This window comes from Lucilia cuprina, chromosome 5 (assembly GCF_022045245.1).
Source record: "Lucilia cuprina isolate Lc7/37 chromosome 5, ASM2204524v1, whole genome shotgun sequence".
In the NCBI taxonomy this organism is placed as follows: Eukaryota; Metazoa; Arthropoda; class Insecta; order Diptera; family Calliphoridae; genus Lucilia; species Lucilia cuprina.
Genome location: NC_060953.1, coordinates 43,691,100 through 43,715,684, shown reverse-complemented (window position 1 = coordinate 43,715,684; position 24,585 = coordinate 43,691,100). Strand labels below are relative to the sequence as shown.

Here is a 24,585-nt window from a genome sequence, read left to right as displayed (position 1 = left end):
TATAACTCTATTAGCTAAAGTTTTTTTTGTCGAAAATTGTTTTTTTTTTGCTTTTTATAGTTGATTTATTAATGAAAGTACAGTAATTAAAAATTTAAGCAATTTAGCATTTTAATTACAATTTAAGGCAACTAGTGTTATGTTAATTGGATAGGTATATAAAGAACAAAAAATAATTATATACTATTTTTATAAAAAGGACCAATTTGTCACATACGCATTGTTCAAACAAAAAATTAACCATTTTTGTAATAAATTAAACTCGCTTAACATATCCTGCTGTTCTTAACATCTAGCTAATGAAGTGAAATACTTTTTAATTATAATCACAATCACTTTATTACCAACAGTTTGTTGCTGAGAAAAAAGAAATAAAACGAAAGATTTAAGACACATACACTTCTTATGACTTTTTATTTACGACTATAAAACTTACAAATCATTTGTAATTAATTGTACTTTACAGTCCTGTTTACAAGTGTGGCCAAGTGGAAACAACAGACTTACAACACGAACTTAAGCATAATAAAATATAAATGCTTTATAGTTGTTTTTTTAAAGATAATTGTTTGCAAACATATATTATTAACTACAATAAAATTATATTAACTTTTATTTAAATATATAGTTAGTAGTACTTAAAAATAAAATCATAAAAAATCATATATAAATTCATAATTTAACAAAAAAATGTTAAATTTTTTACACAGTTAGCGATTTATATTATGTTTATTCTTATTTTTTACGATTTTTTAGGTTTTCTTGTCATTTTATTTTGTAATACATAGTCTATAAATTGTTTAAAGCCTTAAGATATGCTAAACATTTCATTAGCTAAATTTTTTTCTAAGATGGGATCTTCTAATTACTTTATAATTTTTAAGCTAACGTTATGTCTTACGTAACGTCGAATATTTTTTTTATGTAGAACTCTAACATCGTTTAGTTTTATCTGTAAAAATCTCGATCATTTTTATAAACAATTTTATGTTCAACCAGTTTTTATAGAAAGTTTTATGACCAAATATTTATTTTTCCTATAAATTTTATAAAAAATTTTATCAGAAAACTGTTTTCCCAAGAAAACATAATAATTAGTCGGTTTTCTATAGAAAATATCATTATTGTTTAGTTTTCTATAGAAAACTTTATCATCTATCTATAAACAAATTCTTCATCGATCAGTTTTCTACTGGAAACTATTTTATCGATCAGTTTTCCTTGAAAAAAAGTCATCAGTTTTCTTTAAAATTGGAATCAATAGAAAACATACTCATCGATCAGTTTTTGTCAAAAAACTTTATAATTAATGTTTTTTATAAAAAAAAACATTATAATCGATCATTTTTTATAAAAATCTTTATACCTGATCATTTTCTATAGAAAATATTATCATCGATCCGTTTTCCATAGAAAACCTTAGAAATAATCAGTTTTCAATAGAAAACTTCATAATCGATCAGTTTTCTTTAGAAAACTTTATAATTGATAATTTTTCTATAGAAAATATTATAATCGATCAGGTTTCTACAGGAAAGTTTATAATAGATCAGTTTACTATATAAAATTTTGTAATAGATCATTTTTCTGTATAAAACTTTATAATCGGTCAGTTTTCTATAGAAGACTTTAGAATCGATCAGTTTTCTATAGAACACTTTAAAAACGATCAGTTTTCTATAGAAAACATTACAATCGATCAGTTTTCTATTGAAAACATTACAATCGATCAGTTTTCTTTAGAAAATATTACAATCGATTAGTTTGCTATAGAAAACATTATTAATGATCAGCTTTTTACAGGAAAGTTTATAATAGATCAGTTTTCTATATAAAACTTTGTAATAGATCAGTTTTCTGTATAAAACATTATAATTGGCCAGTTTTCTATAGAAAACTTTATAGTTTTCTATATAAATAATAGATCAGTTTTCTATATAAAACTTTGTAATAGATCAGTTTTCTGTATAAAACATTATAATTGGTCAGTTTTCTATAGAAAACTTTATAGTTTTCTATATAAATTTTTATAATCTAGAACTTAAAACTTTATTATTAATAGTTTTCTGTAGATATTTTTAAAATCGATCAGTTATCTAAAGAACACTTTAAAATCTATCAGTTTTCTATGGAAAACATTACAATCGATCAGTTTTCTTTAGGAAACTTCATAATAGATCAGTTTTCTGTTTAAAACTTTGTAGTAGATCCGTTTTTTTGTATAAAAATTTATAACCGGTCAGTTTTCCGTAGAAAACTTTATAATCGATCAGTTTTCACAGATAACTTTGCAATCGAACAGTTTTCTATGGAAGACTTCATAATCGACCAGTTTTCTATAAGAAACTTTACAAACGATAAGTTTTTCATAGAAAACTTTATAATCGATCAGTTTTTTTTATAGAAAACCCTATGATAGATATGTTTTTTTTATATAAATTTTTATAAACTATAAGTTTTCTATAGAAAACTTTATAATTGATCAGTTTTCAATAGAAACCTTTATAGTCAATCAGTTTTCTATGGAAAACATTATAATAGATCAGTTTTCTATATAAATTGATCATTTTTTCTGAATACTTTATAATCGATCAGTTTTTTTACAGAAAACTTTGTAATCTAAACTTTTTTTTATAGAAAACTTAATAATCGATCAGTTTTCTACAGACAAATTTATCATCGACCTGGTTTTTACAGACAACTTTAGCATTGATCAGTTTTTTACATAAAACTGTATAATCGATTAATTTTGTACAGAAAAATTTTTTATCGATCAGTATTTTACAAAAAACTATTAAATTTTAATTAGCCATAAATTTTCTACAGAAAAATGTATCATCGAACTATTTCTCTAAAAAACTTTAACCATCCATCAGTATTGAACATAATCATCGATCTTTATTATCTATAGATTCTAAAAGTCTATACTCACATTTTCTTAAGTACTTAGTTTGCACTATTTGATAATGAATCGATGACTCGCATAATATAGTTTTATTTAAAATAAATTTAATTTTAATTTATGCTTCATTATATTTTATATTTATTAAAAATTATTTTTTTTATTATTAAATACTGTAAAATTTTATATAAATTCAAATCTTTTTAGCATAAATAATTTACTTATCTCTCAAAAGATGCTCAATTATTGTTTAATTAAATAAAGGAAAAAAATGTATTTTAAACTTAAATTCTACGACGTTGGTTGTTCATTTGCTTAGAGATCTTAACAAATTGTTCAATATCAAAATCATTATTACGCTCGGGTGTACCATAATCGGCAGCATGATCTTCGGCAATGGCAGTGCGCCACATTTTTACAATAGCATCAGCGGCATTTAAAGTGGCCATCATGGGCTTAGCTTTGCTACTATCCTTACTTTTCTCCATGCCTGCAGATCTTAGAAGAGGAACATTACGTGTATGGGCCCGAAGAGGAGAAGTATCGATATCATCATATTCATCATAAGAAGGGGATGATGATAAACGGGAAGAGATCGATTTGATAACCAAATTATTGCGTGTAGGTAAAGAGATGCTAAAGGCAGCGGCCTCTTCGGCAGTTACACCAGCAATGGCAGTGGCTTTGGGGGCAGACACAGCCAAACCATTGCGTCCAGATAAAGCTACGGCATTGGGTTTAGCAGAGGCTACACCACCCTCACCAGCTATAGAGATACCTGAAAGATTTATTATAAATTAATTTTGAAATCCTTGATAAAAATATATTTGTCCCTAAAACTCACCCACTGGTTTAGCTTCAGCCACAGAAGCATCTTTTTTTGGTGGTGTTATGGCAACACTATCGTGTACATCTTCATAGGGATCTTCATGACTAGGAGGCAAGAGATCAGATTCACTTAATTGTTGCTCCGTAACTTCATCAACTTTTTGCGGCCCTTCAGCTGCCTCAATAGCCACAGCATCTTCAGCATTTTTATCTTCTTTTACGGGTGTTTTCTGAGGCATAACTGTAGTATGCATGGGCTGTAATAGGACACTAAAATCTTGTATTTGCCCGGTCTGTTGTAGCATGGCTAAATTTTGAGCAGCTTGTCCCAGTTCCAAAAGACTAGCAGCATAAACACGATTATCTTCTGGACTAAAGGTACCCTTACGTTTGGCCAACTCTTGTATAGCCACTAGACGAGCAGCAGCCAATTGTATTTTATTAAAATCTTCCTCAAACGATGACTTATGGTCATTGTATTCACTGTCATGTACTGTTAAAGCTATCTGACTAGAGGCAGCCGCTACAGGACCTTGACGAGGAGCAGCTTTCAGTTCATTGGTATTAGCCGAAATTTTCTGCACTTGGCCATCTTTTAAGTGTACAAAATGTCCCTTTAGACCACCATAATAGGGCAGAGTTTGTGCATCTTCATTAAGCTCTATATCAGAAGATCTATGTCTAATTGTGCAAGAGGGGGTGGAGGGGTTTTTGTATAATACATTGGAGTTTATGTTTGTGTTTTGGAAATAAAAAAAATTTAAACATGTACCAGTATTTTTAACTACTATTTATATACTACTAACTACTATTGAAGGAGTTGAGAGGAAAGCTTTAAAGGAAAGAATGAGAAATAGACGAGGAAGATAAAGGTAAAGAAAGAAAGGGAAAAGTTCTCAACTTAATAAATATATGTGTGCTTGTTTAAAAGCTTTTTATATACAATGTTTTAGCCTGGAGAGTAATCCCTGTATTCATAAATTCCCTATAAAAAACCTGTATAGCTGGATCAGAAAATTTTATCATCGATCAGCTTTTGTATAAAAAACTTTATCATTGATCAGTTTTCTATAGAAAACTTTATCATCGATCAGCTTTTTAATAGAAAACTTTATCATTGATCAGTTTTCTATAGAAAACTTTATAATGGTTCAGTTTTCTATAGAAAATTTTGTAATCTATCAATTTTCTATAAAAAAGTTATAAGCGATCAGTGTTTTTCAGAAATCCTAATCAGTGTTCTACAGAAAACTTTTTCATCAATCAATTTTCTACAGGAAACATTTCATTAATCAGATTTCTATAGAAAACTTTATCTTCGATCAGTTTTATATAGAAAACTTGATCATCGATCAGTTTTCATTAGAAAACTTTATCACCGATCGATTTTTGCTAAAAACTTTATAATTTCTTTTTAGAAAACTTTATCAGCGATCAGTTTTCTCCAGAAAAGTTTATCATCAATCAGTTTTCTATAGAAAACTTTATCATTGATCAGTTTTCCATAGAAAACATTATAGTCGATCAGAATTCTATAAAAAACTTTATCATTTATCAGTTTGCTATAAAAAACTTTATCATTGATCAGTTTTCTATAGAAAACTTTATCATCGATCAGATTTCGGGAGGGAACTATATAATTGATCAGTTTTCTAGAGGAATCATTATCATTGATCACTTTTCTACAAAAAACTTTATCAACGATTAGTTTTTTTTAGAAAACTTTATCATCGATCAGTTTTCTTTTGAAAACTTCATCATTAATCAGTTTTCTAGCGGAAACTTTATAATTGAACAGCTTTCAAAAAAGAAGTTTATCATCAGTTTTCTATAAAGCAATACCATCTTTCTGTAGAAAACAGTTCGATGAAAACGTTTGCTATAAGAAACTTTATGAACGACAAACATTATATAAAAAGCTTAATCATCACTGACTTTTATATTAGAACTTTTGTTGGCGAAAATTTTTATATAAAAAGCTTTATCATTGATCATTTCGTAATAATATGTTTTAGTTATTTTACACCAATGCAACTATAATTTCGTAAAAATTAAAGAAATTGTAGTTTAATTTAATTAAAAACTAATATTTTTTTGAAATTATTTAGTAATTCTAAAAACTAATTGCTTTCGCCGCTAAAAGCTTTAAGTTTTTTTTTAAATAGACCCAACTTTAAAGCCATGTTAAGCTTTAAAACTTTTTCATTATTTAATAAAGATTTTATGTTCATTGTACCAAATTGTCTAACTTTTCACCAAGTCATTATTAAACAAACTATATAAATATTTACATTGTTAAATTTGTTTATTAATTTTTCTAAAATATTTTAATTTTTTACAGTTATTTTTTTTTGTACATTATCGTTTAATTATTTATTAATTATTATTACTAAAATAATTTCAGCTCAGTCTTTTGTAAAATTCTTTTACACAATTAATCTATCAAATCTAACTCAAGATCTGCCTGAGCATGTGCTTTTCCACCTACACCGGCAATGGCAACCGATTCGGGATTAAAATAGACATTTGTAGTAACACCACGTTTTAAATAAGCTTTCGAGATGGGTGTTGAAATGGCAGTACCACCATTGCCTACAATAGCTTTCGAATGGGGTTCTAAAATTAAGGCCGCTGGTTTCTTGCCTGTTTCATGTTGCTGTTGATTTTGTGAGAAATAGGGCAAAAAGTAAGTGCCAAATGGTATTTCAGGTATGTTGCCTTTGGTTGAAGTTTTGCCTATAGCTTCAACTTTGATTTGTGTTTCGGGTTCGAAATCTTCACGCTGTTTCTGTTTGGTGTTAAGCTTCTTTTGTTTTTTGGCTTTATTAATTTGTTGCAGTTGGTTTTGCCTTTGCTCTGCTGCGATCAGTTTACTTGGTTGAATTTGTATATGTTTTTGCTCTACTGTGATCAATTTATTTTGTGTCTGAACTTTTGTTTGTTTTACAAGTGGAGTTTTAATTTTTTCTTTTGACTCACTGGAGAAAACATGTTTACCCGGTACATTTATGATTTCTTCTATAACATATTCAGGATTTATTTTTTCCACAGCCTTCAGAAGGGCCTTATCACTTTTAAGGTCACCCTCGATTTCGGTAATTTTTTCGGGTTTAACTAGAATATCTAAAAAGTTTTTAGTATTTTCGTCTGGTTTAAGTTGCAGCTTTGGTGGTTTAACTTGCAAAGAGCCTTGAGGTTTACGTGTAGTAGGTTCTCTATTTCTGAACTTGGGCTTTTGTGTAGGAGTCTCTGTAGTGGTGGTCGTGGTAACCTTTTCTGTAACTGGTGTTAATGTTGGTGTTATACTGGGTATTGTGGCCACTAATTGGGGCAAATACTGTTGACCAGTTGTATAGGCGAATTGGCCAAAGGGGGCATTAAAAAAGGCACTATTAAAGGCGAAATATTGCTGTTGAGGGCTTAAAAATTGGGGCGTTAGATATGAGGCATAATTTGTTGTATGTTGCAAAGCAGGTTGTGCTACTTTTTGCAATTTTTCTTTGTCATCATTATTTTGCAATTGAGCAGGAGTTAATAAATTCAAACCATAACTGGTGTAAGCCGTTAAAGGTGACGGTTGCAAGGGCCATGTTTGTAGAGCAGATGTTGGCCAATTTCTTTTTTTGAGTTTTTTGGTTGAACAGGGTTAATTTGAAGGTGGTGGGGGAAAATGGGATTTAAAGCAATTTGTTATTAATTTTGAAAATTTATATACAGCAATGTGTTTAGTGTATTCTAATGGTTTAATGCAGTGTTAGTAATGTGTTTTAAAACCAAAGCTTTTTGTTAGTTACATTTGAACATTCATAAATACATATTTACAATCTATATGTTGATTTGTTTTGTAATGAAAGTCTTTTAGTTTTGTTATTAAATTACAAATGTTCTCTTTTATTTAAATATAAAAGATTTTAAAAATAAATTATAACACTTTCAGAGAGCTTAAAAGCTTAACAAGCTTTTGTTAATATAAAAAACTTTGAAACAGTCTGTGTGATTTTTATGTAAGTGGTATGTTGAAAAATCAGTGTGAGGGTAATGTTTGAACGACTCCAAGTTTATGAACAATAAGCTTCGAAAATTTTATAAGCTTTAAAAATATTAAAGCTTTTTAGAATATTTAGTTTTAACAGAACTAGCACTGAACTGAACTAGAAATGAACTAGAACTGAACTAGAACTGAACTAGAACTGAACTAGAACTGAACTAGAACTGAACTAGAACTGAACTAGAACTGAACTAGAACTGAACTAAAACTGAACTAGAACTGAACTAGAACTGAACTAGAACTGAACTAAAACTGAACTAGAACTGAACTAGAACTGAACTAGAACTGAACTAGAACTAGAACTGAGCTGAACATTTCAATTTCAAAGGCTTTTCCTTTTACTGAAAACTCTTTTAAAAAACTGATTTTAATGTTAATAACCACCAAAGATCGCAATATGTTAATATATTGTTTAAGCTTTTTAAACACAGATTTTTCAACAAAGCACTTTACTTAAACTAACATTACTCTAAGATAAATACCCACTACTTAAAATTAAACTAAAGTAAACAATTAATTAATAAGTAAAAAATATATAAAGTCGAAAAACTTAAAAATAATACTTCGAAATAAAGAATTAGAAAAAGAAAAGAAATAAACAATCTTCTTCGAAGGACCCCCTTTACACAAAACCAATGGCTATTTAAATCTCTACATAATCTCCAGTAGGCGGAGCGTAATAGACCGTTGGCCCAGTAGCCACTATACGTCCCTCACGCGGAAACATTTGTGACTCTAAATTTGTTCTCTGTAATGCATCTTTCAAATCAACATTCGAAGGTATGGCAATAATCTTGGCACCCGGACCGGCTATAGTTAAACTACGGGGATGTGTTAGAGCATAACCGCCGGGGCCTACAATAGCTGTACCACCACTGCCAGCTGTAGCTACACCACCGGGTCCAGCTATAGCAATACCTCCCTTGCGTACCTTAAGTCTTTGAATAATAATACCGCCATGTTTGAGGGCATCGCTTTGAGTTTCCTGTTTGTGCTTTAATAGATGAGAGAAAATTTTCTTTTCCTCAGGTTCACCTGATTCTTGAGAAGTGTTATAGGTGTATTGATCGCCTGAGCTAGAACTATCAGCACTGACATTTTCATCATCCCATTTATAATCAGAATCTAAATGGTCATTTTGTACTTCATCGTTGCCATAGAAGGGATGGGGAGGAGCTTGTGGTGAACTAGGACTGGTGTAAAATTGCTGTTGTGGAGCCGGCAATAGTTGTGGTATTTGCAGAGGCACTGTTTGTACTGGAGTAAATTCGGTAGCTGTTAAAGGTTTATTAGGGTCTTGGGGACGAAAGGGTAAACGGAAAATATTTTGAAAGGCATTCTTAATGGCATTGGAAGTGGCATTATTAATGTTGTTGATATTATTTTGCAATTCCAAAAGGGGACGATTTTTGATGCCGTTATTGTTGTTGTTATTACCGTTTTGTAGATTAAACAAGGGTCTATTTTTGATGATTTGATTGGGATTATTATTGTTGTTATTGGTTGCAGCAGTTGGATTATTTAAAGCGTTATAAGAAGGTGTAGCCTCAGATGGTTGTATGATTTGTGTTATCTGTTGGGCAGCAGTAGGTTTTTCATAAAGTTGCTGTTGTTGTTGCTGCTGCTGTTGTTGTACTTGTTGTTGCTGTTGACCGCTGCCATTAGTTGTGGGTTGTACTTTAACTACGGTACTGCTGGAAGCCGAAACTACGGAAGATTTTTGAGGTTTTGCTACCAGACGTTTTCTAACGATTTGTGAAGAACTAGTAGTATTAACTGTATTACCAGTGGTCACAGTTTGACTATTAGCCTGCACCTTATAAGGCCTATGGTTCACTTTTTCTTCCCTGGAGGTATTTTCCTTAGAGTTGTCATCAATGGCTTTAATATCTTTCAACGTACTTTTTGGCACCACTTCTTGGGGCAAAAAGAATAAATGATATTTTGCTGTAGACTTAACTTTACTGTTAGTAGAAGTTTTATTGGCTTTAGTTTTGCCATAGAAATGATCTATATCACCTACGATTTTGTAACCTTTAACCTTATACTCCTGAGGATTGTTCTTTGCAACATATTGCTGCTTGTTTTGCTTAAATAGTCTTACTGGTATAACAAAATGACTGGGCAATAGTTTTTCTTCCGCTTTCGTCTGGGGTGCTGGTATCTCAACACGTTGTGGCTTGAAATATAAAGGATTTTTTGGTTTTGTTGTTACTTTGGGCTTTTGTGGTTTTGCTGTTACTTTGGGCTTTTGTGGTTTTCTCGTTGGAGGTCTATTGTGCTCACTTGCTTTATTATGATGAACTGTTTCCAATTTCACCGATCTTATAGAGGGTAATAACAAAGTTTCACCATTAACTCCCATTACTGGTGGACTTTGTACATGAAATGGTTGATATCCCGTATTGGGAAACAAATATTGCGAAGAGTCTAGTATGGCGGGTGAACGTGTAGGATCGGCTTGTTTTTTCACATAGCCCAAAGCTTGATTAATTTTTTCAATTTCCTGCAATATACGTTTAGCTTCATCATGTTTTTCATCGCCCTCCACAACACTGGGCTTTTCGACTTCTTCGGGAAATTTTATAAGTCTTTGTTTTTCAATTCTGCAAACGAAATGTTGAAGTTATGTTTGGATTTAGGTTAAGATAAATTATCTATGTTATTTATACATATGTATATATTTATATTCTTAAATAAGCTTTAAAGCTTTCTAAAAGTTTTGTTTGTAGTAAATTTTTAAAACATTTTAAAAAGGGTTAAGATGAAATTTAAAAGCATGCTGCCGTTTTAATAATGATTTTTATTTTTAAGTTAAACAAATTTGTTGGTATTTATAAAAGCTCTAAAGCTTAGCTATGTATATACAAATAATGTGAATGTAGCTTTTAGCTGTTTTAAAAACTTATTCAAATAAGTTCTTTTTAAGATTTTTTTTACTTTATTTTTTATAGACTAGACTACAAACTATACTATAGACTAGACTATAGACTAGACTATAGACTAGACTATAGACTAGACTATAGACTAGACTATAGACTAGACTATAGACTAGACTATAGACTAGACTATAGACTAGACTATAGACTGGACTATAGACTAGACTATAGACTAAACTATAGACTAGACTAAAGACTAGACTAAAGACTAGACTAAAGACTAGACTAAAGACTAGACTAAAGACTAGACTAAAGACTAGACTAAAGACTAGACTGTAGACTATACTAGACTATTGACTTAACTATAGGCCAGACTATAGACTGTATTATAGACTAAACAATATACTAGACTATAAAATAGACTAATAGATTAGACTAAAATACTAGACTAATAGATGAGACCAATATACTATAGACTAGACTTTACTAGACTAGTCTATATATTGTACTATAGACTAGTCTTCATATATTATACTATAGACTAGACTATAAGCTAAACTATAGACTTATTTAGACTCTATTTTATTTCAACAATGTACTATACTCTAGTAGTCTAAACCAGAGACTAGAATATAGTCCATACTATGGACTAGACATTGGTCTTGTTTAATAATTTTTCAGTCTATGTATTAGAATGTATATTTTAAACTATTATTTAGATTTCATATTATTCTTTAGTTTTGATTACATTACATAGGTCATGCACTGGTTTGGAGCTTAGATCGTAGACTAGACTATAGATCAGATTAAGAACCAAATTTTGTCCAGATAAGACTTTTGTCCTCACTATTATTTAGATTATAAACTTCTAAATAATTAAAATTTTTTAATCAAACAAAAAAACCTTAAGCAATTCATGAATGTGACGAAATAACAGCCTTTTTGAAGTAAATATAAAGTATTGTTTTTTTTTAATTTTACATAAATACTTAGTCGTAGCAAATACACATTTAATTCTTAAATTTAAGAATTTAAATATAACCCAATTTTTTAAACACATACATGCACTTATCATTCGATTTATAAATTGTATTTTAAACACATAAAAGAATTAGTTGAAAATTATTTAAAGTGTAAAGAAAATTAGTTTAAAGCTTAGAATATTTTAAAAAATATATTTTTTATGAATATTTTATTATTGATACTTACTCTACCAAAGCATCAGAGGCATCATCCAAGGGCTTAGATATGGTATAACCCAGCAGGCCAAAAAGAAGCGTTAACTGTTTTAAAAGAAAGAAATTTTGACAGTTAATAACAATTTCTTTTTTTTTTCTAAACACTTTTAAAAATAAATTTTTATATGAAAGTAAAATTAAAACTCATTAACGTGACAACATGTCTAAGCATTGATTGCATAAGTATTTAAAGACCTTAAGCTATTCATTTCAGCTTTAAAACTTCTTAAGGTAATTAAATTTGAAATTTTGTAAAAAAAGAAAGAAATATTAAATGAAACAAATTAAACAAAAAGAACTTGTTATTTTTGTTTAAATCCCATTAAGTAAAAGTTTACAAAAGAAAAAGAAAAAAAAACTAAAATGAAAGTTCAAGTTCTTGTTATTTCGAATTCATTAATATTCCATAACTTACTTGACGCATATAAAAATTTTGAAAAAAAAAAAACTACAAATCCCCAACAACCACACTCTCTCACTTTTTTAACATCAATACAAAAAGATCAAGTTAATAACGAAATAAATAAAATGAATAAAAAAAGAAGAAAGATTTCAGTTTCAGAATAAAAGTGACAACAAGTTTTGCATGTAAAAAAACCATATATCTACTAGACCCCACTACTTCGATTGTCTGTGTTGTGGGGTATTTGCCTGTCTGTCTGTCTGTCTGTCTGTCTGTTTGTATTTCGGTCTGTACATGATTCTGGCACAGCTTTCTAGAAATGCGGTCAAGTATTTTTATTTTCATTATTATATTACGAAGAAAATAAATGTGTAGTTTTTTTTATTGTTTTTATTTTATTTTTTGCATAGAATTTAAATTTCGCTTTTTGTTTTAATACATATTGACATATCTGTTGATAGAAATGTTAAGAAAACTAATCCATGATTAATTACTTTTTTGCCGGTTGGATTTCAAGCAAAAGAAAATTTAAATTTTTATTAAGTTTAAATCACACAATAAATATCTTGGTGAAGTTCAACTAGAAAACATGAGGTTTACCTACTAAGAAGATTTTATTACTTTTTCTAAATAGATCTTTGTTTTTAAATTCCTTTACTAAAAGAAACAAAAAGTTATTAATTTTTATAGTTTTTTTTTTTTTTTTTTTATATAAAACTTGTTAATTTAAAGTTTCTATGGAGTTTCCAAGCATTTAAAAGATAGTTTACACTCTTGACTACAGAAAATACTATTGTCCACACTAGACTAAATAATAGTGCTGACTATAGTCAAAGCTATAGAATATAGAATTTTAGACTATATATTTCTCCTAGAATATAGACCATAATACATATCCAGGATATAGAATAGTCGAGAGATACAGTCTATAGTCTAGTATATCGTATAGTCTAATCTATATTCTAGTCTATAGTCTAGTCTATATTCTAGTCTATAGTCTAGTCTATAGTCTAGTCTATAGTCTAGTCTATAGTCTAGTCATTAGTCTAGTCTATAGTCTAGTCTATAATCTAGTCTATAGTCTAGTCTATAGTCTAGTCTATAGTCTAGTCTATATTCTAGTCTATAGTCTAGTCTATAGTCTAGTCTATAGTCTAGTCTATAGTCTAGTCTATAGTCTAGTCTATAGTCTAGTCTATAGTCTAGCCTGTAGTCTAGTCTATAGTCAAGTCTTTAGTCTAGTTTATAGTCTAATCTATAGCCTAGTTTATAGTCTAGTCTATAGTCTAGTTTATAGTCTAGTCTATAGTCTAGTCTATAGTCTAGTCTATAGTCTAAAGTGATAATTTCTTTGTTATATGTTATAGTTGTAAGACATTTATTTTAATACTGCCCAAATACTTAAACAACTAAAGTAGGTGTGCTTGGTGATGATGATTAAACAAAATTTGTTTCGATTTAAAATATGTATATGGAGTTAGTAATTTATTTCAAAAATTTTGTCTAATTTCGTTTTTATGAAATAGAAAAATTCTCTATGAAGTGAAATTGACACAATTAGCATAACGATTTATTATAGTGGATATATTACCATTTAAATTTTAAACATTTCCGTTTTAATTAAGAGGAGAAATTTTATTAAGATAACAGCGAAGCGAATAAATTAAATAAATATTTAAAAATAATATGATTAACTCATAATTTTAAATAATTATGACAGTTTCTCTATTGCTAACATATGTAAATATTAACATATTTGCTAAATAGTTAACCTTCCCTTTAATGATATTCTGTATTTCTCACCTTATATAGTTAAAAAATCTTTAATTGAAATTTAAATAACAAATTGTTTGTTATTTATTTATCTTTCTCAGCATGAATTCAACCCACAATTACCAAAAAATCATTCAAATAGATAAAGTACATATATTTTTTTCTCTCTTAGACCAACAAACAAACAAATAATACGACCATAAATAAGAAAAACTTAAATAAATTTGACATTTCATTAATAGAGAAACAATTTAGAAAAATCATCTAAGTTAAATATAGTTAACTAGATAAAGTAAGGCAAATTAACAATATAAAAAAAACCAAACTAAAGATCATTGACCTCGGGTTTTGTACACTTTGTTTGAAATAAGTATGGTCACGCACCTAAACGTTATGACAAATCAAAAGTTCAAAAAAAAAAAAAAAAACAAAATATCATGAATATATTAATAAGAAATTAAAATAAAGTGTAAAATAATCTTAATCAATTTTAATAAAACAACAAAAGCTGATAAATGAAATTAAAATTTAAAAAAAATCGTGCTATTGTTAAATAAACATAAATTTTGGTTGACATTTTTGGGTACAATACCGTTAGTGTAAAATTTAAAAAAATGTTTACTAATAAATCAATTAAAAGTTTATCTTTGATAATTTAAGAAATTTTACTTTATATTTTTTTAGAATTTAAGATGCCACTGTCCCAATTTTTTTTTTGCAACACTCCCACCCACCTTTTTAAGAATTTATAAGTTATAAAATAATTTAATAACTTTAAGCACGTGCTAAAATTTTAAATTTATATTTTCTTAAAATATTCCTACATTTATGATTAATTGTTAAATTTTTCTGCTTTTTATTTATAACTCCCTAAATGGGTTTTTTTCTCCAACATACAGAGCTTTATGAAATAATGTCTTTGAGTTTTAAGTGCGTCTTTAACAGTCTACTGTTTTGTTTTTGCAAAACCCTTTTAGAATTTTTAATTAATCATTTTCGTAATTATGTTCTATAGAACTTTTCATTTCATAACTTTTTTTAATTGTTTAAAAAAAAAACTCTTATCTAATAATTTCCGCATATTTTTGCATAATTTGAAAGAAATGTAAAAAGCAAAATTCTAGACGATTTTTTTTGTTAAATTATGTTTTTTGCATACAAATGTTGAAAAAAATTAAATTTACGTAAATTACACGATGATTTATAAAATTCTTGTAAATAATATTAATTTTAGGATTGATCATTATTTTCTTAATAAATAATACAGGCAAAGACGAATCCCTTAAGCATTAAGCCACACTGAATTTAACCTTAAATTTGACATATCTCCAGCAAAAAACTTTCATAGAAAAGAAATGAGTAAAGATCCCCTTTTCACATGCGGTGCTACCAATATCTCCAGTATGCCGGGACGGAATGATTTGGCATGAGGTCTAACCAGAGCACCATATAATCTGGCACTACGGGTGGCCAGTTGCCCGCAGGACTATGTCCTGGCTGGTCAGTTGATTGAGGTTCCTTTGGGATCCACGTGGTGGCTGTGGTTTAGTACCCAAAATCGCGGGAAGAGAATGTTGGTTTAAGGACTGATATATCCTATACCTAATGGGTTGGATAATTCTCTCTTCGAACAGGTCTGTGTACAAAGCAGCATATGCTGGATTCCTAAACCCGATCGGTATCTCTTACCGTTCGTGTAGTGGCACGCCAATATATGCTGGGGAATTGTTAGGTCAGTATTCAATGGTTGCCTCGATCTTTATGACCATGTGAATGGAACTGATGCTAAAATTGGTGAAAGATCAAGAAAGTCTCCATATATTGGATATTAGTACTGATTTAGTATGCCTTTTTACGCTTCGGTGCTGTTGCCATCTCAACAGGATATATTGATACATTGGAATTAATTGACTCTGGAAATTCTTATTTCTTTTGTTACATTGATCGGTTCATAAAAGAGAGATCCTGATCTATTTTGTTGGGTATTTCGGACTACAAAATATGTCTTTAGATGCTGTTGCCAAAACAACAGAACTATCTCAGTAGTGTGGTTGTGCGGGCTTTAATAGGTTAAGGAATGCACTGGAATGGGTTAAATCTTTCGACATTCATCCTCTTTTCACTACTAATTCATTAGGATTCTAGGTAAACGTTCGTTTACAAACCACCACTTATATAAGTACTTATAAATAAGGAATTTAAAAGTTGTTTTGTTTTAAAACACAACACTACCGCCTTGTCAACAATAATTAAAAATATTTCGGAATTAAGGTAAAAAACAAATTAAATGCTTTTTTTGAGTGTAGTGTATCAAATGGTAAATGTAATAGTTAAAAAGTTGTTTTGTTTTAAAGACAAAAATGTTGCTCACAAAATGGAATTTCTTTAAACTTCAGGACACGATATCTCAAATCCCAGATGTGATAGAGATCTTCAGAGTAAATAAGTATTTGAACACAAAGACTAGGCCTCAACTAAATAAACAAAGTCTCCATAAAAACCGAAAGAAAACATTTGATTTTAACAACGCATCGTTGTCATTGCAACAAATCATTGTTGTCATTCCGATTACGCTTTGTGTCATCGTTGGGAACCATTGTCACTTTAGTAACACATTATTTGTTTGTTAATTTGATAACGTAGTATATTTTTAATATTTTCGTTATTGATTTGAGATCTAACCATATATAGTTTGAAAACGGATATTATTCAATAAAATATTTCAGTTTTCTATGTTAAATATTATAGAAATTTTGGAAACTGTCATTTGAGGAACAAAAAACTAACAAAAAGTTCTTTCTCGTAGATACGTATTTATGCAGGTCGTATTATTAAATTGTATATTTCTATGATCAATAGTGTTGAGATTCAAAAAAAACGAGAAAGTTTTTTTTGAATCTCAAGGATTTTTTATCTGTTTTATATGGTAGATGCCACGCCCAACTATTGCAAGTTCGCCAAGTTTTCTAAACGTTAATTTGACTTTCAATGTGATCTATTAAAAATGTGAATAGTTTCAAGTATAAGGATTTTTTTATTGAAAATCCCCCAATTTCCCCAAATGTTCATATTAGTTAACTTCAAAGTTCTTCATGCAAAATTTCAGCACTTATCGTTTCCAATATATACGAATTTTTGTATTTAATTCATATGAGAGGTTCTATGTACCTATACTGAAAGATCGCTCATTGTTCCCCAAATCTCCAGAGAGACATTAAAGTTTCTTAAAAAAATTTTTAAGATTTTAATTTCTAATTAATTCATATTGGAGGTGGCACGCCACCTATTGCTAATCCGCCAGTTAGTAATCTATACAGAAAGTTCTAATTTATATAGAAAGTTTGAAATCCCCTTAAAAAAAGTGAAAAGTACCAAAAATTGTGCTTTCATAAAGTACTAATTTTTTTTGTTTTTCCGCTTTTTTGGTCCCTTTTTTCCCAAGGAATAGCAAATATTTTGTTAACTCATTCACGTATACAGGACACCGGCGTCCCAAGATTTTTTTTTAATTTTTCGAGCGTAATTTTAAGTTTCACTAAGAAAATTAGTTTTATCCGCTTTTCCCCTTTTTACCCCCCAAAAAGGGCTGCATTTTAAAAAAAAATACGAAACAGGTGTTTTATAATTTTGAAAGATGTAGAAAAAATATTTACAAAAGCAATAAAGGGCCCAAAAAGGTACCATCCTTTGTTAACACTCAAACGATTCGAATCTGTATTCATTTGTTTCGGAAAAATTGTGCTTTCATAAAGTACTAAAACATTTTTTGTTCCCTTTTTTGGTCCCTTTTTACCAAAGAAATAGCAAATATTTTGTTAACTCTTCCACGTATACAGGACACCGGGGTCCCAAAAAGGGCTCCATTTAAAAAAATGTACGAAAAAATTAAAAATTTAAAAATTTTTTATATGTATAAATTTTATATGTGGGCGTGGCATATTGCCTAATTGAAATTTTGTAACTAATTTGTTTTCATAATATTTACAAAAAATTTCCTACATAATACGAAATATTATTTGATCAAATTCTTTTATAATTTTACGGCGAAAACCTTTCGTTATATATTTTCTTTTAAATTCATAAATTTTAAACAAATTTATGAAAATTAATAAAAACTATACTATATTTACTATAATCAAAAGCTTTTATAGCTTAAGGCATAAAACAAAATAAAATTTTCTTTTTTTTTCAAACTCAACCCAAAAATTAGGCTTTTGTTAAAATTTGAAATTTCAAAAATATATTTAAAACAATGATTTAACAAAAAAGAAAACTATTCAAGGAATGTGAAAGTGTTTCAATTTTACTTAATTTACAAAAAAAAAAGGCACACACAAAATTAATCTTTTAAGTTAACAGTCTCTACTAAAGTTTTATTTGTTTAGATCTATGTAAAAATAATTAATATTTATTTAAATTTTAGCTTCTTTAACATTATTTTTTACCGCTTTTGGGTTTAATGTATTAATAGAAATATTTGCATAAATAATTGGTAAAATTAAACACAATTTTTCACTTTTTGTTGATTGTTGTAAAAAAAAAAAAACGTTTGAACTTTGTGTAGCCTTTTTTGGTAGGGTTTTTAATGGCTTAAAACAAAAGACTTAAGACACAAACATGGTGTTTAACACTTTATTAAAAAAAATAATTATTAATGATGATCTTTTATGGTTAAATGTTTTATTAGATTTAAATCGCATTAAATGTTTTATTAATTATTACATTAAACATTATTAGTTTATTAATAATAAATTGTTTATTTATATATATTTTTTTAATAGATATTAATTCTTTGTTTAGTAACACTTACTATAATTAATTTCATTTTTTCTTTATTTTTATTAAAAAAAATATCCTTTTTTTTCTTTAAATTGTTATATATACTTTATTAAGCCACTTTTATTCTTTATTCTGCACTTGTTGTTGTTTTTTTGCTTTTTCAATTATATTTTGTTTTTTTTTCAATTTCAACAAAAACTACTTTCTTTTCTAAGTGAAAGAGCAGAAGAACTTTACTTGACAACGTACTAAGACAAACTGCTGGTAGTGGCGCCGTTAACTGAGGTTTATAACATATTTTGAAGAGTGTGTTTAGTTTTTTTTTTTGTTTACTTCTGTTCATGTTTCATTAACATGGCTAAAATAGCAAAAGTAGCTACATCTATGTAGAAATATTAACATGCATACCGTGCTCTGTCTTCTCTTTAAATGGCCCATGTATAACTTCATCATATACATACATACATACATCTGTGTGTCTTTATATATTTGTTTTTCTTTTTTTAAGTACGAGTATTGAACTTAAACGCACCGATATGTGTCTTCAAAACAAACCTAGAGATATATATTTTTATTGACCAGAATGCAGAGTAAATTTTTGTTCAAAAAGCATTTTACTATTAAGAATGTATAAGAGTAAGCTTGAATATTTGTCTAGTTATATTTAACGATAGAAGAGTTAATTAATTTGTTGTAATTTGAGAAAGATATGATATTGTTAAAGAATTTTTAGCAGAAACCAGCAACAAAAGATCAAAAAAATCCTTGCCTTTTTGATTGGTAACTTTCAATTTTCTTAAAATGTTTTCAATCTATAGCAAATGAACAATTATTGAAAGAATTGTAGATGTAATCATTAAGGAAAACTTTCGAAGAGTTTTTTGATTGATTATTTTTCCATCTGTTTATCTGTCTGTTCGAATCATTTTTCTGAAGACTCTAGAAATTTTCGGGACCCAAATCTTCAACAATTTTGTCAGAAATACTTTCGAGAAGTTTCCTATTTACAGTTAGCGAAATAAATTATTAAATAACGGAGATATAAACAAAAATCCGAAACAACCCTAAACAAACAGATAACATTATACGATTTCCGTTCTTTAAAAGGTACTTTTTGAATTTTCAATAAAATTAACAATACAGAAGACATGACATTATGCTTTTGAAGCCTGGAGGAAATAAAAATCTATAAATGGGAACTTTTTGGTACTTTTACGTTCTTCCAAAGGTTTTTTTACACCAAAAATCAATAAAGATGGTCGGCATATTGATTTTGTCATTTCGTTTGTAACACATCGAAATATTGGTCATAGACCCACAAAAGTATATATGTAGTATGGGTCCTCATTAAATTCTAAGACGATCTAGCCATGTCTGTCCGTCCGTCTGTCTATTGAAAGAACGATAGAGTCCGAATGGGTCCCTTTCAGAAAATGACTGCAACGCTCATTAATGGCCTAAAAATACGAGTATATAGATGAATTTCGACAAAAGTCAGTTTCATTTGTGTCAAACGAGGTTTGATAGTGGGTATATAAATTAAGAAAGTACTTTTTCGTTCCTTTTTGAGTTTTCTATAATAATAAACCTAGATAAATAAAATGAGGAGGAGGATATTATGCGTTTTTTGCTGATGTCTGTAACAGCCAAAAATCACTTTCTGAGTCGATTAAGATATGTCCGTCCGTCTGTCCATCCGTCCGTCTGTTTGTGTGTCTATATAAACCTATTGCTCACGCTACAGCTCGTAATTTTCAAAATAATTTTATGAAATTTGGCATATACTCCTCCTTTGGTCCAAGGACGAACGCTATTAAAAATGGTTAAAATCGGTTCATTATTTCTTGCCCCCATACAATCGTACCCCGTACAAGAGACGGCTAATGTTCTTATCGGTGACAGTAATCTATCTATTGATTCACTGTAGCACCGTCGCCGTCGTATGTGGAACAAACTTCCTACAGAAGTATTCTCCGGGACTTTTTATGTGAAAAGGTTTAAATCAAATGTCCATAAACATTACTCCCACCATTCTTCCTCCTACAAATTATTTTGCTAGTTCAAGCGTAATGCACTGCATGTGTGGGGGTCAACCCTGAAATGCTGGTTCATTGCGCTAAATTCTTTTTATAAAAAATTATCGATAAATTTTATTTTTAACGAAAATTTTTAGAAAAAATGTTCTACGAGAAAATTCTACAAAATTCCATATAATCGATCAAATAATAGTTCGTAGACGAGTCTTTTCGAGTTGTTTTATAGTTAATTTACTTTAAAAAATCCTTTAATTTTCTATTTATAGAAAATTTTTGGAATTTTTTTTTTAAGAATAATTAAAAAAAAAATTATACAAAATTTTTATATAGAAAAATTAAAACGAATTGTTTATAGAAAATTTCCCAAATAGTTTTTTTTTATAAAAATCTTATTTTTATAAAAACTTTTCGATATTTTTATATTAAATTTTCTTTTAAGAGACAATTTTTATAGAAAAATTTCCAACTATTTTCTTTTTTAAGAAAATATTCAAAAAAATTCTTTTAAATAGAATATTTTCATAAATTTTTTATAGAAAAATTCAATAAATTTTTTTTATATAGAAAATTTTTATAAATTTTCTGTTCTTATAGAAAAATTTTGATACATTTTCTTTTTTATAGAAAATTTTCAATTAATTCCCTTAAAATAGAAAATTTTCTATAAATTTTCTTTTAATTGAGAATTTTTCCGACAGTTAAAAAAAATCCCCACGTTTTTATAAAAACCTTTTCTTTTTATTAAAAATTTTTCATAGATTATCTTATTTTTAGAGATTCTATTTTCGAAATAAAATTCAAGTGAAATATTTTCTTTTTATCGGAATGTTTTGATTAGATAAAAAATTTTCTCATCGTAAAAATGATTTTCTTACTTCTTTCCATTCTTTCCTTAAACTATTACATTCCTAACAGTTTCTATTACGTATTTTTATTCTAAAGAAGATGAAAAAAATCGATTATTTTAAAAAAAATGTTTTACTGAATAGAGAAATGATTTTGTACAGCAATATAAAATAATGAAAAGAAAAAATAGTAGCAGTAGCAAAATCATGTTGTTTAACCCAATATAAAACAGACATTAAATAATAAATAAAACTAATTTCTACTTATTTAGAGTTAAACAACTAAAAAAGTTTTATTCTTCAAACACAAGTGATCTGAAAGTGAAAAAAAGATCCTATAGATTTCATGTGTTCTTCACTTTATTCTTCTCTCTACATTATTGTTCAATAAGTTATTGACCTTTTCTTTTTAATACAAAATTCTTCAATTCCATTTTCTTTTTTAATGTTTATTAGAATTGATTACAATTACATTTCCGGTTGCATGTTTGAATTAGATATTTCTAACTAATTTTCTTTATTGATTAGTTTTGGAAAAAAAAAATAAAATGAAAAATATTCCCAAGTATATAGTTTCTTTAATTTTTTTTTTGTTCTAATTCGATTTTAATAACTAGAAAAGGTGTTAAAAAATATCATGGGATTTGTTAGGAAATACATATTATTGGTATATAAAGCACAGAAAGTTTTATTAAATAACAAAGAAAGAATACGATAATATTCTTGATTTGAAAAGGAAACGTTAGATTTTACTGTAACAGTAAATGAATATATTGGTCAAAGGAAATATCATTTAGAAATATTAACAATATGAGTTAAAGTTGAAGGAAAATTTCACTAATATTTATAAAATTGATTTAATTATTTAATAAATTCTTAACAAAATGTATTTTATTTTCACTTGCAGAATTATTTCATTATCATAAAAATCGTGTGGACCTTAAGGTAAGTTATTTTAACTTAAAACAAGAAAAAACAGTTTTATAATTGGCTGTGCCGAATCTTATATACCCACCATCTAATCACTTATTAGATAAATAATGGCGCGATCCTTGTAAAATTATATACAATGATTTTTGATCGTATAGACTAGACTATAGACTAGACTATAGACTAGACTATAGACTAGACTATAGACTAGACTATAGACTAGACTATAGACTAGACTATAGACTAGACTATAGACTAGACTATAGACTAGACTATAGACTAGACTATAGACTAGACTATAGACTAGACTATAGACTAGACTATAGACTAGACTATAGACTAGACTATAGACTAGACTATAGACTAGACTATAGACTAGACTATAGACTAGACTAAACAAACCGTGTTTTCAACATACAGATAGAGGGACATTCTACTGTTCTTCTTTTGGATGTTATTAGGAAGTGAAATTGTTTTATTTTAGAAAACAACTAATTTTACTTAAATATAATTACACGTATCAATTAACTCCAAAATAATGGGTATAATTCATACAATTGTAGTACGAAAAAATATACCTTCGACTTTTAACAAAATTGGATTATTTTAACTTCTTTGGAAGTTAAGAAAACATCACTTCCACAGAAGATAAAAAAACACTTTGTGCTACTTTTGAATTGGTCTAATTGTTATTCCTTTGGGTATACATTTATGGTTCTTAGGTGAATATTTTGATATTTTTTGATAAAATGTTGTTCTTATTAAAATTATGATTGAAGTACATGACTAAGGATTTCCTAAAAGTTCAAGTTGCTTACTTTGATGCTAAAAAGATGGGCTTGGTTTTTTTTAATTTATATAGAAAATCGAGAAGCTACATATTATTATTATTATTGTTTCTTAAATAGCAGTTAACCTCTTTTGCAACAGAATCACTCTTTGTTAATCACTAACTTAAATTATTGTAGTTTATTTAATTCCTCAGTGTGGAATACTTATTTTTAGTAACTGCTAATTTAAACAACTAAATAAAATTTTAGATTACAAAAATAAATATATAGATCATTCAAGCTTGAATCAATCAGACACTCCACACTTTACAGCAACTATATAAATCAGTCCTGCTTGATTTTATTGTTCTCAACACTGCAGCACAAAACACATTTAATTTTTTAGTCACAGAATAAAGAAACCTGGGCAAGTAAAAGTCTAAACTCTTAATCAAACTATTTTTAGCTTGAACAGAAAATTAAACACAATTTTTCATACCTACGAGGATTGCTTAATGAATTCGTATATTTCTATAATATTAATTCTATAACATTAAATTAAACACAATTTTTCATACCTACGAGGGTTGCTAAATGAATTCATATATTTCTATAACATTAATATTAATTAAGCTAGGAAATTGAATGAAAATAATTCATTCCAAACAAATTACTTGACCTTTTTTTTGGTTTAGAATATCAATTTATAAATGTAAAAGTCTTAAAGAAAACAACCATCCTCGTATTCCTTTGTTTTCTGCCTTAAACCAAATCTGTTCTTAAGATTCCTTTCCAATTTTTGTGTTCATTGGAGTATTAATTTGGATAAATCTGAATGGCAGTACGTTGGTCAGATAGTTTCATAACTTGTATGGATATTTTGTCATCTATAAATTTCATTCAATAGAAACTTGGTTGAATAAATTATATACAGACTTAAAATCTAGACTAGTTTATACTACAGTCAAGACCATAGATAAGACTTATACACTGTAGACACTAGACTATACTATATACTAGTATATGTTCTATACTATAAACAAGACAAAGACTAGACTATAGACTAGACTATAGACTAGACTATAGACTAGACTATAGACTAGACTATAGACTAGACTATAGACTAGACTATAGACTATAGACTAGACTATAGA

At 28.2% G+C, this 24,585-nt stretch overlaps 1 protein-coding gene across 1 annotated transcript; it reads right to left on the bottom strand.

The window, feature by feature from the left end:
* Positions 1 to 7,994: 7,994 nt before the first annotated feature.
* LOC111683424 (myb-like protein AA) lies at positions 7,995 to 18,932 on the bottom strand. Its single transcript, XM_023445493.2, has 3 exons — positions 18,882 to 18,932; positions 11,867 to 11,940; positions 7,995 to 10,384 (listed from the first exon to the last, which is right to left on the bottom strand). Exons 1-3 carry the CDS (start codon positions 18,894 to 18,896, stop codon positions 8,422 to 8,424), a joined length of 2,052 nt encoding a protein of 683 aa, XP_023301261.2. The 5' UTR covers positions 18,897 to 18,932; the 3' UTR covers positions 7,995 to 8,421.
* Positions 18,933 to 24,585: the final 5,653 nt, after the last annotated feature.

Bases quoted from the DNA above. Each gene is read 5' to 3' on its own strand.
- LOC111683424 (XM_023445493.2), bottom strand. The intron at 10,385-11,866 runs GTAAGTATCAAT...TTTCGTTTGCAG, and splicing joins GCCTCTGATGCTTTGGTAGA to AATTGAAAAACAAAGACTTA.